Source organism: Callorhinus ursinus, unplaced genomic scaffold, assembly GCF_003265705.2.
Source record: "Callorhinus ursinus isolate GAN/ISIS: 27379988/994484 unplaced genomic scaffold, GSC_fseal_2.0 scaffold52, whole genome shotgun sequence".
NCBI classification, from domain to species: Eukaryota; Metazoa; Chordata; class Mammalia; order Carnivora; family Otariidae; genus Callorhinus; species Callorhinus ursinus.
In genome coordinates this window covers 9,032,510-9,046,836 of record NW_027397114.1, presented here as the reverse complement: position 1 = coordinate 9,046,836, position 14,327 = coordinate 9,032,510, and the positions used below count along the sequence as shown (strand labels likewise).

The window sequence follows — 14,327 nt, the reverse complement described above, 5'->3', positions numbered from 1 at the left end:
ACACACACACACACACACACATTATAGAATAAAGTGATGCATGCTAGAATAGAAATGAGCAAAGTTTCGGGATGCCTGGGTTGTTTAGTCGGTTAAGCGTCTGCCTTCAGCTCTGGTCATGATCCCAGTATCCTGGGATCGAGTCCCGCATGGGACTCCTTGCTCAGCAGGGAGCCTGCTTCTCCCTCTGCCTGATGCTCCCCCCTGCTTGTGTGCTCTCTAGCACTCTCTCTCTCTCTCTGACAAATAAATAAATAATCTTAAAAAAAAAAAAGAAAGAAATGAGCAAAGTGTTATAACACAAAGAGGAAATATTTCATTGTGCTGAGGTGAAGAGAAGAGCTATGCCTTCAAGGTTGAATAGGACTTGATGAAATTATTGGAAGGCAAGACCCCTGAACTTGGAGCCAGAAGTCTTGAGTTTAGGTACATCTGCCATGTAATTATCAGGGAAGAGTCAATAAATATCTATATCTCATAAAACCTTGTAGGATTTATAGTGAGGCTTGGTCATAATAATGGACATATATTATTAGAAGCCTACAGATCAGATTAATGAATCTTTTTCCACCCCCAGATGTCACTAATGATGACCATTATCAATTTGGCTCAGAATTTTGTGGGGAGCAATAATCTGAACCTCTTGCAGCCCATTGGTCAGTTTGGTACTAGGCTGCATGGTGGCAAGGATTCTGCTAGTCCTCGATACATCTTCACAATGCTCAGGTGGGTATAACTTCAATTTCTAGTGAGTTCATCAAAAACTAATGATGTACTATATGCTGGCTAACTGAACATAATAAAAAAAAATATTCAATTTTTTAAAAAAATTTCTAGTGAATTGCCATTTCCAATTTTGAAATAATGTGACATTTAGTTGACAAAAAATATATCAGTTAATCAGAAAATGTACTTTTGATGTAGATGCTTACAGTATTTTTTAAAAACTAGCTCACTTAAGTTTAATTTTGCTACTCCTTACAATAAGCAGAAAGTCTAAATTCTATTTTAGTTTGATAGCTGTGCCTGAATTTCTTAGAAGTATTGTTTCCTTGCCGAACTAAATGTTTTTACTTCCATTTCTTATATTTTCTTCCCTTTCATCGTACAGAGCAGTGGTTCTCAACCAGGGTAGATTTTGCACCACCACCCCATCTCCCAGGAGATGTAGTAATGTCTGGAAACATTTTTGATTGTCATGACTAGGGGAGCTGTGCTACATCTAGTGGGCAGCAACCAGAGCTACTGCTAAATACCCTACAATGCATGGGATAGTCCTCATAACAAAGGATTATCCGACCCAAAATATCAATAATGCCCCGGTTGAGAAACTCTGCTGTAGACTTGGGGTCAGAGTAAAGAAGAGCTTAATTCTTCATAAATACCACAGTTGAAATTTTACTCTTTATAAGTCTATGGAAAGTACATTATGAATCGTCAATTTTCTACTGTCATTTTATTCAACCTTTCAGCAGCATTAGCTAATGACTTCATCCTCCTTGAAACTCTTCTTTATTTGTCCTCCAAGATACCAGACTGTTGGCTTTCTTCCTTATTTGTCGTCTATACTGGGTCCTTCTCATCGTTCCAGCCTCTAACTACTGGCCTGCCCCAAACCTCCTTCGTTAGTTCTCTTTCCACTAGCCACACTCACTTCCCATCCATAGATGATTACCCATCCATCTAGTTTCAACAGCTCCAACCCTGAATCTCATAGCTGACTACCCTCTCAATATTTACTGAGGCACCCCATTTATCTAAAGTACTATAATATAGTCTACCATCCTGCTTTCTTATGGCAGCCAACTAATTTTTTTTAAATAGATCAGTCTGGTTCAGAACCTTCCAAATTTTTCATTTAGAGTAAAATCTAAAGGACCTAGATGATCTATGTGCCCACTCCCCATATCTTTTGACTCCATCTCATACTGTCTCTCCTTCAGAAACACCTGGCCTCTGCCTATATTCAAAGACGCGAAGCATACTCTCTCTTCAGGGCTTTTTACTTACTGGTCCCTCTGCTTCCAATACTCTTTCTCCAGATAACCACATGGTGGCTCATTCTCAATTTCTTCACTCTAATGTCATCCTTTCAGAAAGTGTTACCATTCCTTAGCATCTTCAATCATTCAATCACTTTTACCTATTTTTTCTTTCTTAGCATTTACCCCACACCTTACAAAATGTATGTGCATTGTCTGTCTCCCTGTAGTAGAATGTGAGCTCCTTAGAGACTTTATGTCTGCAGTACCTGGCACATACAAAGTGCTAAATACTGTTAAATAAATACTATCAGTCAGCAAGTAAAGCCAAAGTAATTTTCATGCATAGATATGAGATAACACATGTCCTTTCACAAGTTAAGTATCAAAGTCAGTATTTTTGTAAAATAATGTTTCTTTGATTGTTTTCTTTAGCCCTTTGGCTCGGTTGTTATTTCCACCAAAAGATGATCACACACTGAAGTTTTTATATGATGACAACCAACGTGTTGAACCTGAATGGTACATTCCTATTATACCCATGGTGCTGATAAATGGTGCTGAAGGAATCGGTACTGGGTGGTCCTGCAAAATCCCCAACTTTGATATTCGTGAAGTTGTAAATAATATCAGGCGTTTGATGGATGGAGAAGAACCTTTGCCGATGGTAACTATTCTGTGTATATAAGGATCCTTTATTTTTCTCCGGTTTCAATTCAGTAGACTATATAGTTAAAGAGGACACATATAAAATTTATTTCATACTTTAATGTTCATTAGATTTATTGTTTAATGCTGTTGGGATTTCTATTTTTTAGTGTCACATTTAGAAAACCTATTCTTCTTTAAAATACCAATTTAGCTTCCAAGTTACAAGAACTTCAGGGGTACTATTGAAGAGCTGGCTCCAAATCAATATGTGATTAGTGGTGAAGTGGCTATTCTTAATTCCACAACCATTGAAATCTCAGAGCTTCCTATCAGAACATGGACCCAGGTAAGTAATTGTGGATTTCTTCTTTGATTTTTGTGATCGGGGAAACACTTTGTTTGTACTACTACTACTTGTTGACTACTCCTAAGCCTGTATTTTAGACACTTACAAAAGGATTATATCTTTCTTTAGACATATAAAGAACAGGTTCTAGAACCTATGTTGAACGGAACTGAGAAGACACCACCTCTCATAACAGATTATAGGGAATACCATACAGACACTACTGTGAAGTTTGTTGTGAAAATGACTGAAGAGAAACTGGCAGAGGCAGAGAGAGTGGGACTACACAAAGTATTCAAACTCCAAACTAGTCTCACATGCAACTCCATGGTATGTCTTATTTTATGAGAGGTACCCATGTTTCAATTTATATTAAAGTTTAATATCAATTTTAAAAGGAAATCCTAGAATACTTTTATATTTTTGAAGAATAAAGTCTTTTCTCTAAAACCATTAAAGTTTAGCCAATTTATCTGTTCTTGGCTTTATAATCTTGTTTTTCTTTCCTAGGTGCTTTTTGACCACGTAGGATGTTTAAAGAAATACGACACAGTGTTGGATATTCTAAGAGACTTCTTTGAACTCAGGCTTAAATACTATGGATTAAGAAAAGAATGGCTTCTAGGAATGCTTGGTGCTGAATCTGCTAAACTGAACAATCAGGCTCGCTTTATCTTAGAGAAAATAGATGGCAAAATAATCATTGGTATGTTTTTGGATTAATAACTGTCTGTACTAAAACTACAGTTATGCCAAACTTTAAACATTTTGGAAGAGAGTAATGGTGGGGAGGGAGGGCAAACTCATTTAGTTCAGCTGGTCACTTATACAAGCATTTCTTTTATTTTTTATTTTTTTTAATTTTTATTGTTATGTTAATCACCATACATTACATCATTAGTTTTGGATGTAGTGTTCCATGATTCATTGTTTGTGCATAACACCCAGTGCTCCACGCAGAATGTGCCCTCTTTAATACCCATCACCAGGCCAACGCATCCCCCCACCCCCTCCCCTCTAGAACCCTCAGTTTGTTTTTCAGAGTCCATCCTCTCTCATGGTTCATCTCCCCCTCCAATTTCCCCCCCTTCATTCTTCCCCTCCTGCTATCTTCTTCTTTTTTTTTTTCCTTAACATATATTGCATTATTTGTTTCAGAGGTACAGATCTGTGATTCAACAGTCTTGCACAATTCACAGCACTCGCCATAGCACATACCCTCCCCAATGTCTATCACCCAGCCACCCCATCCCTCCCACCCCCCACCACTCCAGCAACCCTCAGTTTGTTTCCTGAGATTAAGAATTCCTCATATCAGTGAGGTCATATGATACATGTCTTTCTCTGACTGACTTATTTCACTCAGCATAACACCCTCCAGTTCCATCCACGTCGTTGCAAATGGCAAGATCTCATTCCTTTTGATGGCTTACAAGAATTTTTTTTAAATACCTAGTCATTTACAGTTTGGAAAAGATAGCTTTTCTTAGATTGAACATCTTGATAAATCAAGATTTAGTTGACATTTAGACAGAGAACAGAGAGATAGAAAGGTAACCTGTGTAAAGTGATCAAGAGAAGAGATATTAAGTCTGAGAGGGGAGAAAAAGGTGAGAAGGAAGATTATAAATGGCTTATATTACAACTAAATTGTGTACTGAAGACTGAAAGAGTCATGTCTCGGAATTTTTTTTTTTTTAAGACATTCTAGAAGCAACTAAGTCAGGGTTTAAGTGACCAGAAAGGAAACAGTTTTGATAAAAGCTGGGTTGTAAGGAAGTTAAAAGAAAAAAAAAAATAGCTCAACCCTGGCCAGAGCTAACTAGGAAAGCTAGGCAACTAACTTACGGATTATAGTAGCAAATCCCAAAACATGGCAACACGAGTTCCGGGTGATCACAGAATAATTTTCTGGTCGTACACAAAAATGTTTAACTTAATAGTTACATGTTCAATTTTGTGAATATTTTTAAAACTAATGACACTAGCATGGCCGCCCCTTAATTTCATAGAATTATTGCTTAAGGCAAAGCTAAAATGAGTGATAATGGACATGCTTCAAAGAACAGAAAGTAAAAGTTGTGTCTTGTTGACAGGAATTTAAGGAATAATGGCACTATGCAGTCTTCTTGAGTATAAAATGTAGAGGGCCTAAACATGTAATCTGTATCAAGTTAATTGATAAAAGATGGTACTCAGAAATTCATTCTGAAATAGCTTGTAGCTAATAACTCAATATCCCTCAAAGTGTAATAAATTGACTGCAGTAGTCATTGGAAGAAAGGTACTGTAGAAAAAGGAAATGGGGGCGCCTGGGTGGCTCAGTTGGTTAAGCGACTGCCTTCGGCTCAGGTCATGATCCTGGAGTCCCGGGATCGAGTCCCACATCGGGCTCCCTGCTCAGCAGGGAGTCTGCTTCTCCCTCTGACCCTCTTCCCTCTCGTGCTATCTTTCATTCTCTCTCTCAAATAAATAAATAAAATCTTTAAAAAAAAAGAAAAAAGAAAAAGGGAATGGGTGCAACATCTGCATGTTGCAACCCAATCAATGGTTGGGTTGGTGGCACTGAAATCTTGCCAATCAAATGTTAAAATTCTAAAAAGAGTATAATTGAGGTAGAGACTTATCAGAAATAAAGGTTTGATTGTCTTCTGTTCTTTTAAGATTGTAATTAGGTCAATAATTTCATAATGTGATTTGACTGTCCCACTTGTGGTAATTTACATTTATCAGTGGTTTAGGAAAAAGACTTCTCTCTAAACCAGGATGTACAGATTTATGCAAGACAAAAACAGTTTAATTTTTAGTTTGTTTATTTTTTTTTAAGATTTTTTATGTATTTATTTGACAGAGAGAGAGATAGCGAGAGCAGGAACACAAGCAGGGAGAGTGGGAGAGGGAGAAACAGGCTTCCCATAGAGCAGGGAACCCTCGGGGGGCGATCCCAGGACCCTGGGATCATGACCTGAGCCGAAGGCAGACGCCCAACAACTGAGCCACCCAGGCGCCCCTAATTTTTAGTTTTGATCTTTTGAATTAATATGGTAAAATCTATTCCTTTCCTAAAATATTGCTCAAAACCATTATCTCTGTTTACATTTTTTAATAGAAAACAAGCCTAAGAAAGAATTAATTAAAGTTCTGATTCAGAGGGGATATGATTCAGATCCCGTGAAGGCTTGGAAAGAAGCCCAGCTAAAGGTAATTTCTCAGTTAGCATTTTCTATGTTATTAAAGACTATGTATAATCTAATGTCTCTGTTTCATAATTCCTGTTAAAGCTACATTTTAATTTCTCCTCTAGGTACCAGATGAAGAAGAGAATGAAGAGAGTGACAATGAAAATGAAGCTGAAAAGAGTGACTCTGTAAGAGATTCTGGACCAACCTTCAACTACCTTCTTGATATGCCTCTTTGGTATCTCACCAAGGAGAAGAAGGATGAACTGTGCAAGCTGAGAAATGAAAAAGTGAGTTGTTGGTGGAGGGTAACATATTACTCAGTTATTCAAATGGTGAAAGAAAAACTGCTTCATGAAAATTGTGTGCTATTTATGCCTGTAAATTAACTCTTAATTTTCTGACTATCTTATAAAGGAGCAAGAGCTAGAAACATTAAAGAAAAAGAGTCCATCAGATTTGTGGAAAGAAGACTTGGCTGCTTTTATTGAAGAGCTGGAGGTGTGTAGTTTATAATTGCCAATGTTAGAGTTTTTATTAATGAAATAGTACACTCTAGCAATATACCTCTTTGTCAAGAAATTTCACAATTGGGGGCACCTGGGTAGTGCAGTCAGTTAAGCGTTCGCCTTCAGCTCAGGTTGTGATCCCAGGGTCCTGGGATCAACCCCCGAGTCCGGCTCCCTGCCCAGCGGGGAGTCTGCTTGCCCCTCCCCCACTAGTGCTCATTCTCTCTCTCGCTCTCAAATAAAATCTTTAAAAAAAGAAATTTCACAATTAGCAATAGAAAGAATACAAGAGGCATAAGGAAACATTCCGAAATAACACATGAAAGAACAGATTGTTAGAATAAAGTAAATGATGGCCAGAAGCATACTGCCTAGAAGTTTTTGGACAAAGAGAGGAAAGGGTAGGAGTTGATTCCTGACTTAGTGGGAATAAGTATGGAATAAGAATACTTACTTAAATATGGAAAAAGACCAACACAGTTTCCCAAGTTAATCTAAAAGGACAAAGATGTTTACCTTCAGGGCTAGCTAATCAGTAGTTTCAGAAGATACTTTGTTACCTAAATCTCACTAATATGCTTTGTTTTCCAACACTATTTTAAGATAAGAAAAAGCATTTCATAAATTAAGCTAAAATGCTTAACATGCAGTTTTATATTATTATACTTCGGTATGGATGTACAAGTGGAATCCCATCCTTTCACTTCTTGTTTGAGTTTACAAATATGTGTATATGTATCTAAGTATTTTATCCCTAACACAGTTTCCCCTTTTTATCTTCAGAAAGCTTAAATGGTAGAATCAAGAGTAGAACCCAATCTTTGGTGTCTACACTTGTCAAAGTGGGCCTTAATTATATCTTCACTATTACTGATGGCATACTTAGTTTTGGCACACTTTATCACAAATTTATTTCAAGATGTGGGGTGCCTGGCTGGCTCGGTAAGAAGAGCATGTAACTCTTGATCTCTCAAGGTCATGAGTTCAAACCCCACACTGGGTGTAGAGATTACATACATACATAAATCAAAGAAAAATAATTTATCTTAAGATGTAACAAATTGAAATCAGTTTAACTGGCCTTTTATTCTTTTCCTATAAAGTAGCCTAGATTTTATAGTCTTTATTGACTTATAAACTTGCTTTCTTTTACTCCTTTTGTAGGCTGTTGAAACAAAGGAAAAACAAGAAGAACAAATAGGACTTCCTGGGAAAGGGGGGAAAGCAAAGGGGAAAAAAACACAAATGGCTGAAGTTTTGCCTTCTCCGTGCGGGAAAAGAGTCATCCCCCGAGTGACTGTAGAGATGAAAGCAGAGGCAGAAAAGAAAATTAAAAAGAAAATTAAGGTACTACTCTTGAAAAGTTATACGTAAATACTTAAAACTTATTTTGGCTTAAAATTGAACAAATGATATAAAATTTCTAATCCCATAATTTGCAGTTAGGGTTAGAGAATCCTATATCTAATCATAACTTTGCTTTCCTGTGAGCCTGATATTTTTTTTTAATGTTTAAGTGTCTTGAAAAAGTCATATCCATACCTTTATTCAGAGCTCTTAACCAAAATTTAAAGAAAAAAATCACTCTTTGACCAGATATATATTTGTATATTTGACCTTACATTATTCCAAATAATAAGTTAGCAGAACTTGACCATCTTTGTCTTGCTCTCTTTTAGAATGAAAACACTGAAGGGAGCCCTCCAGAAGACAGTATCGAACTAGAAGGTCTGAAACAAAGGTTGGAGAAAAAACAGAAAAGAGAACCAGGTATTAAAATATTTTAAGTAAAATGGTATAGAGTTGAGATTAAATTGTGTCTGTTACCTAGTACATTCCGCATAGATGTTTAGTAAGTCCTTAGTGAGTAACATGATGGGAGGCTATGTCTAAAGTTTACTTGAACCTCCCTGATATTGTCCTTGGATATGATTTATTTTAGAAGAGATCATTTTGAAATAGTTTGTTAATTTGGCAATTTGAATTCCTTAGTGGGATCTAAAGAAAACACACTCAGTTTATTAAATTCCACTTTCTAGCCAATTATAAGACTCTAATATATATATTAATATATAAAGCTATTTGAGAATAGTGAGCACATCTTAGTCATGTTTGTATTATCCTTAAAGTTGAACACTATGCCTGGGATATAAGTAGCACTCAATAAATTAAATAGAATTAAGAATTCTACTAACCACCTGATTATACCCTTACTGAGTATCTACTTTTTTTAATAAGATATTCACATACCAAGTTCATTAATTTAAAGTATACCATTGGCACCTGGGTGGCTCAGTAAATTAAGCGTCTGCCTTTGGCTCAGGTCATGATCCCAGGGTCCTGGGATCAAGCCCCATGTCGGGTTCCCTGCTCAGTGGGGAGCCTGCTTCTCCCTCTCTGCAACTCCCCCTGCTTGTTCTCTCTCTCTTTCTCTCTCAAATAAGTAAGTAAAATATTTTTTAAATAAATAAATTGTACCATTCAATCATTTTAGTATACTCAACAGTTTTAAAACCATTTTTTGCCCCCAAAACAAATACTCTGCCCCTTGATGGCCACTCCCCATTTCCTACCAATTTCCCCTCCTCCTAGGCAACCATTAATCTACTTTCTGTCTCTAGATTTACTTATTCTGGACATTTCATATGAATGAAATCATATATCTGGTCTTTTGTCCCTGGTATTTTTCGCTTAGCATAATGTTTTCAAGGGTCATCTATGTAGTGACATGTATCAATAGTTCATTCTTTTTTATTGCCAAATAGTTTTTCATAGTATGGATATACCACATTTTATTTATTTATCAGTTGATAGGTATTTGGCTTGTTTCCACTTTTTGGCTTTTGTAAACACTGCTATAAATATTTGTATACAAGTTTTTATATGGACTTAATGTTTTTATTTCTTTTGGGTAGATAACTAGGAGTGGAATTGTGCTGGGTCATATGAATTTTTTCTATGTTTAGCCTTTTGAGGAACTGCCACACTGTTTTTCAGAGCAGCTGCCCCATTTTACACTCAATGTGTGAGGGTTCCAATTCTCCATATCCTCACCAGCACAGTTCATTCCTTGTCACTTTTTTTCTTTCTAGCCATCCTAGTGGATATGAAGTGGTATCTCGTGGTTTTGGTTTGCATTTCCCTATTGGCTAATGATGTTGAGTATCTTCTCATGTGCTTATTGGCCATTTATATTTCTTTGGAAAAATGTCTATTCAGACCCTTTGCCCATTTTTTTAATTAGGTTATTTATCTTTTGTTGTTGAGTTAGTTGTAAGATTTCTTTATGTATTCTTTTTTTTTTTTTTTTAGATTTTTATTTTATTTAGAGAGAGAGAGCACAGGTACGTAAGTGGGAGAGGAACAGAGGGAAAAGGAAAGAAAGAATCTGAAGTAGACTCCACCTTGAGCGCAGAGCCCCACACAGGGCTCAGTCTCATGACCTTGGGATCATGACCTGAGCCAAAACCAAGAGTTGAAGGCTTAACCAACTGAGCCACCCAGGCGCCCCAGATTTCTTTATGTATTCGCGATGCCAGTCTCTTATCAGATATATGATTCTCAAATATCTTCTCCTATAGATTATCTCTTTATTTTCTTGATAGTGTCCTTTGAACCACAAGTTTGTTTTGGGGTTTTTTAATTTTATTTTATTTTTAAGATTTTATTTACTTGACAGAGAGAGACAGTGGGAGCAGGAACACAAGTTGGGGCAGAGGGAGAGGGAGAGAAGCAGGCTTCCCGTGGAGTGGGGAACCCGATGCGGGGCCCGATCCCAGGACCCTGGGATCATGACCTGAGATGAAGGCAGACGCTTAACGACTGAGCCACCTAAGGACCCCTTGTTTCTTTTTTTAAAGATTTTATTTATTTATTTGACAGAGACACAACAACAGAGGGAACACAAGCAGGGGGAGTGCGAGAGGGAGAGGCAGGCCTCCCGCCGAGCAGGGAGCCCGATGCAGGGCATCAGGGCTCAATCCCAGGACCCTGAGATCATGACCTGAGCCAAAGGCAGACGCTTAATGACTGAGCCACCCAGGCGCCCCTGAACCACAAGTTTTTAATTGTGATGAAGTCTAATTTATCTTTATTTTTTCCTTTTGTTCCTTGTGCTTTTGGTATCATGTCTAATCTTTTTCCAAATCCAAGGTCATGAAGATTTACCCTATGTTTTCTTTAAGAGTTTTAGTTTTAGCTCTTATAGATCTGTGATCCATTTTGAATTAATTTTTGTGTGTGGCATAAGGAAGGAGTCCAACTTCATTCTTTTCCATGTGGATATCCAGTTGTCCCAGCACCATATTGAAAACCTTCTTTCCCTATTACATTGTCTTCACCCTTGTCAAAAATCAATTGGCCATAAATATGAGTTTATTTATGGATTCTCCACTATATTCCATTGATTGATCTATAAGTCTAACCTTGATTATCTACTTTTAATAGATAATGTGTGCTCAGTTCTGTGGGGGATACAAAGATGAATAAAATAAATAGAAGCATCTTAGTATTAAATAAAGAAATAATAAAAGTATGCCATACTGTGCAAAATTATAGATTGACCTTCTAATGCACCACACCTTTAACTTTAAACCTAGCTAGTGATCTTTTAGCATATAAAACCAGTGAATCAGTTGAGTATTTTGAGCCTTCATGTTCCCATGAGTTTGATTACTCTCAAATAATGTGTGGGCACAAGAAGTGAGAGAGCATGGCATTTTACCTTCAAGAGGTTTATGAAGAACAGAAATTAAGGGCGCCTGGGTGGCTTAGTCAGTGAAGCGTCTGCCTTCGGCTCAGGTCATGATCCCAGGGTCCTGGGATCAGGTGCCGCATCGGGCTCCCTGCTCAGTGGGGAACCTGCTTCTCCCTCTCCCGCTCCCCCTGCTTGTGCTTTCTCTCTGTCAAATAAATAAATAAATAAATAAATAAATAAATAAATAAATAAATAAAATTTTAAAAAGAACAGAAATTAAAGCAGTATATACTAGCCATTGTAGGGACTGAAAGGTGAGATCAGTGTGGGTGCATGTACATTGTAGAGGCGACAACAACTTATTTATGGGATTAGATGACCAAGCTATAAACTCCACAGGAAGAGGGACTATGTTTGTTTCTGTTCACCACTGTATTCTCAATACTAGCACAGAGCTCAATAAATATTTGAAAGACAGATGGATGATAGATGGAGAAAAGTGAGTCAAAGAACATGTAAAGGTGGTTAATTCCTATCTCGCTTCTAGGTACCAAGACAAAGAAGCAAACTACATTGCCATTTAAACCAATCAAAAAAGGAAAGAAGAGAAACCCCTGGTCTGATTCAGAATCAGATATGAGCAGTAACGAAAGTAACTTTGATATCCCTCCACGAGAGATAGAGCCACGGAGAGCAGCAAGTAAGGAAAAGTGCCGAATGTGTTGGAAGATCTGAGTGGCCAGTGTATTTCAAGGCATTAATCCCAGAAATTATTATAGAGCAGTTATTATTAAGTTTTTGAAAAAACGAAAGCATCTTTTAGGAGATTAAACTAAAGCTTAAATCTTCCTGAAATGTTATATCAATCTGTGGATTAAATATTTCTGTTACCCTCTTTTATTCTTTGTCTACGTATGTTTTTTATAGCAAAAACCAAATTCACAGTGGATTTGGATTCAGATGATGATTTCTCAGATTTTGATGAAAAAACTCAAGATGAGGATTTTGTCCCATCATCAGATGTTAGTCCACTTAAGACCAAAGCTTCCCCAAAGTAAGTATCTTCTCTAATGTGGATTTTAATCATGATTGTCAATGATACAGTCTTTGTTACTTGACACATTTAGAATTGGTTGTCAGGGTGTTTTTTGGTTTTTTTATTCTAGACATACTACCAAAGAACTGAAGCTGCAGAAAAGTGCCACGTCAGGTATGTATTCAAGTAAAAGTAGTGAGATGTCTGCTTTACTGGGACAATCGGGTCCAGCTGCGTTCTAATCTGACTACCTTATCTAAGTCTTGCTTTGGAAGATAAATGTGAGTTCTTATTAGCATTACATTGCTGTTGTTAATTAGGGTTAGTTTTGCACAGAAAGGGGTTCTACACTTAATATACTGAAAGTCATCATGTGCTTGCTGTTTACTGTGCTAGGTACTAGAGGTACAAAAAATTAACTGCTGATGAAGAATCCAGAAATTTGATCAAAGTTATAAGAGTATGTTTTAAATATTCTAGAAGAGTCACGGACTTGGTGTTTAAATGGGGATTTAGAGCAGGAAACAGATTTTTATGTGTTGTTTATATGTACTCTTTTCCTTCCCATTTGAAGTAATGGACCTTGATGCTGATGATGCCAAGGACAGTGTACCACTTCCTACAGGTTCTCCTGCTGCTAACTTCTCAGCTGACACTGAAATCCTAAACCCTGTTCCTAAAAAGAAGGTGGCAGTGAAGAAGACAGCAGCAAAAAGTGAGCTTCAATCTTTGAGATGGGTTAATACTAGGATTAAGTAGCTGGCTGCCACAAGTCAATTTCAATTTTTTAACTCTCAAAAGTTACTATTAATAGTGGAATTAAGCCTTTTCCAAACGGAAGCAAATATTTTGATCTTTATAATCAAAATTGGTGGTCAAAAGGTTTAAAATCAGCATATTTCTCAAAATGCAAGGCATTATCTAGCTCATTTCTATGACAGGGACAGGGTTTATAAACAGTACAAAAGTTTAATGTAAAACATAAACCTATAAAAAAGTTAGATGCTTAAGAATACTTTGATTCTCTAATGTATTTTCAGCTCTATTAGATTTTTTCCTGTATTAAATAGAAGCAATCAACAGCTTGCTAAAGAAAGTTCACAATGAGAAAAATTCATCTAAGAGTGGACACATGATGAATCCCTGTGTTGACTTGCAGGTCAGTCTTCCACCTCCAGTACAGGTGCCAAAAAAAGGGCTCCACCAAAAGGAACCAAAAAGGATCCAGGCTTGAATTCTGATGTACCTCAAAAGCCTGATCCCCCCAAAACCAAAATTCGCCGCAAAAGGAAGCCATCCACTTCTGATGATTCCGACTCTAATTTTGAGAAAATGATTTCTAAAACAGTCACAAACAAGGTATTTATCCTAGCCCGTCCTTTTGCTGTAGGTGTTTTAAAATACATAACCAAGATTTGCTCTTAATAATCTGACACATTTTTAAGAAAATAAATGTGGGGACATCTGGGTGGCTCAGATGGTTAAATGTCTGCCTTCAGGTCAGGTCCTGATCTCAGGGTCCTGGGATCGAGCCCCGTGTCAGACTCCCTGCTCGTTGGGGAGTCTGCTTCTCCCTCTGCCCCTCCTTTCCCACCCTGTCTCGTGCTCTCTTTCTCTCTCTCTCTCAAATAAATAAAATCTTTAAAAAAAGAAAAAAAAAGGAAAGAAATGTAAATCTCATAATCCATTTAGCTTTTACTAGTTGTAACAAAGTTATATGTAAAGACATGCCACTTGGGATGCCTGGGTGGCTCAGTCGTCAGTTAAGCATCTGCCTTCAGCTCAGATCATGATCCCAGGGTCCTGGGATCGAGCCCCGCATCGGGCTCCCTGCTCAGTGGGAAACCTGCTTCTCCCTCTCGTACTCCCCCTGCTTGTGTTCCCTCTCTCGCTGTCTCTGTCAAATAAATAAATAAAATCTTTTAAAA

At 37.3% G+C, this 14,327-nt stretch overlaps 1 protein-coding gene across 2 annotated transcripts in view; it reads left to right on the top strand.

Moving 5' to 3' along the window:
- The window catches only part of TOP2A (DNA topoisomerase II alpha), a 28,900-nt gene that overhangs the window by 12,973 nt on the left and 1,600 nt on the right, over positions 1–14,327 (top strand). For both annotated transcript variants that reach the window (XM_025859359.2, XM_073883890.1), the window contains exons 20-34: positions 578–726; positions 2,418–2,649; positions 2,845–2,979; positions 3,109–3,309; positions 3,490–3,685; positions 6,089–6,180; positions 6,284–6,448; positions 6,576–6,659; positions 7,832–8,014; positions 8,347–8,437; positions 11,911–12,063; positions 12,291–12,417; positions 12,530–12,573; positions 12,974–13,114; positions 13,559–13,758. In XM_025859359.2, coding sequence (XP_025715144.1) covers positions 578–726; positions 2,418–2,649; positions 2,845–2,979; positions 3,109–3,309; positions 3,490–3,685; positions 6,089–6,180; positions 6,284–6,448; positions 6,576–6,659; positions 7,832–8,014; positions 8,347–8,437; positions 11,911–12,063; positions 12,291–12,417; positions 12,530–12,573; positions 12,974–13,114; positions 13,559–13,758 — 2,193 coding nt within the window. The remainder of the gene's footprint in view (positions 1–577; positions 727–2,417; positions 2,650–2,844; positions 2,980–3,108; positions 3,310–3,489; positions 3,686–6,088; positions 6,181–6,283; positions 6,449–6,575; positions 6,660–7,831; positions 8,015–8,346; positions 8,438–11,910; positions 12,064–12,290; positions 12,418–12,529; positions 12,574–12,973; positions 13,115–13,558; positions 13,759–14,327) is intronic.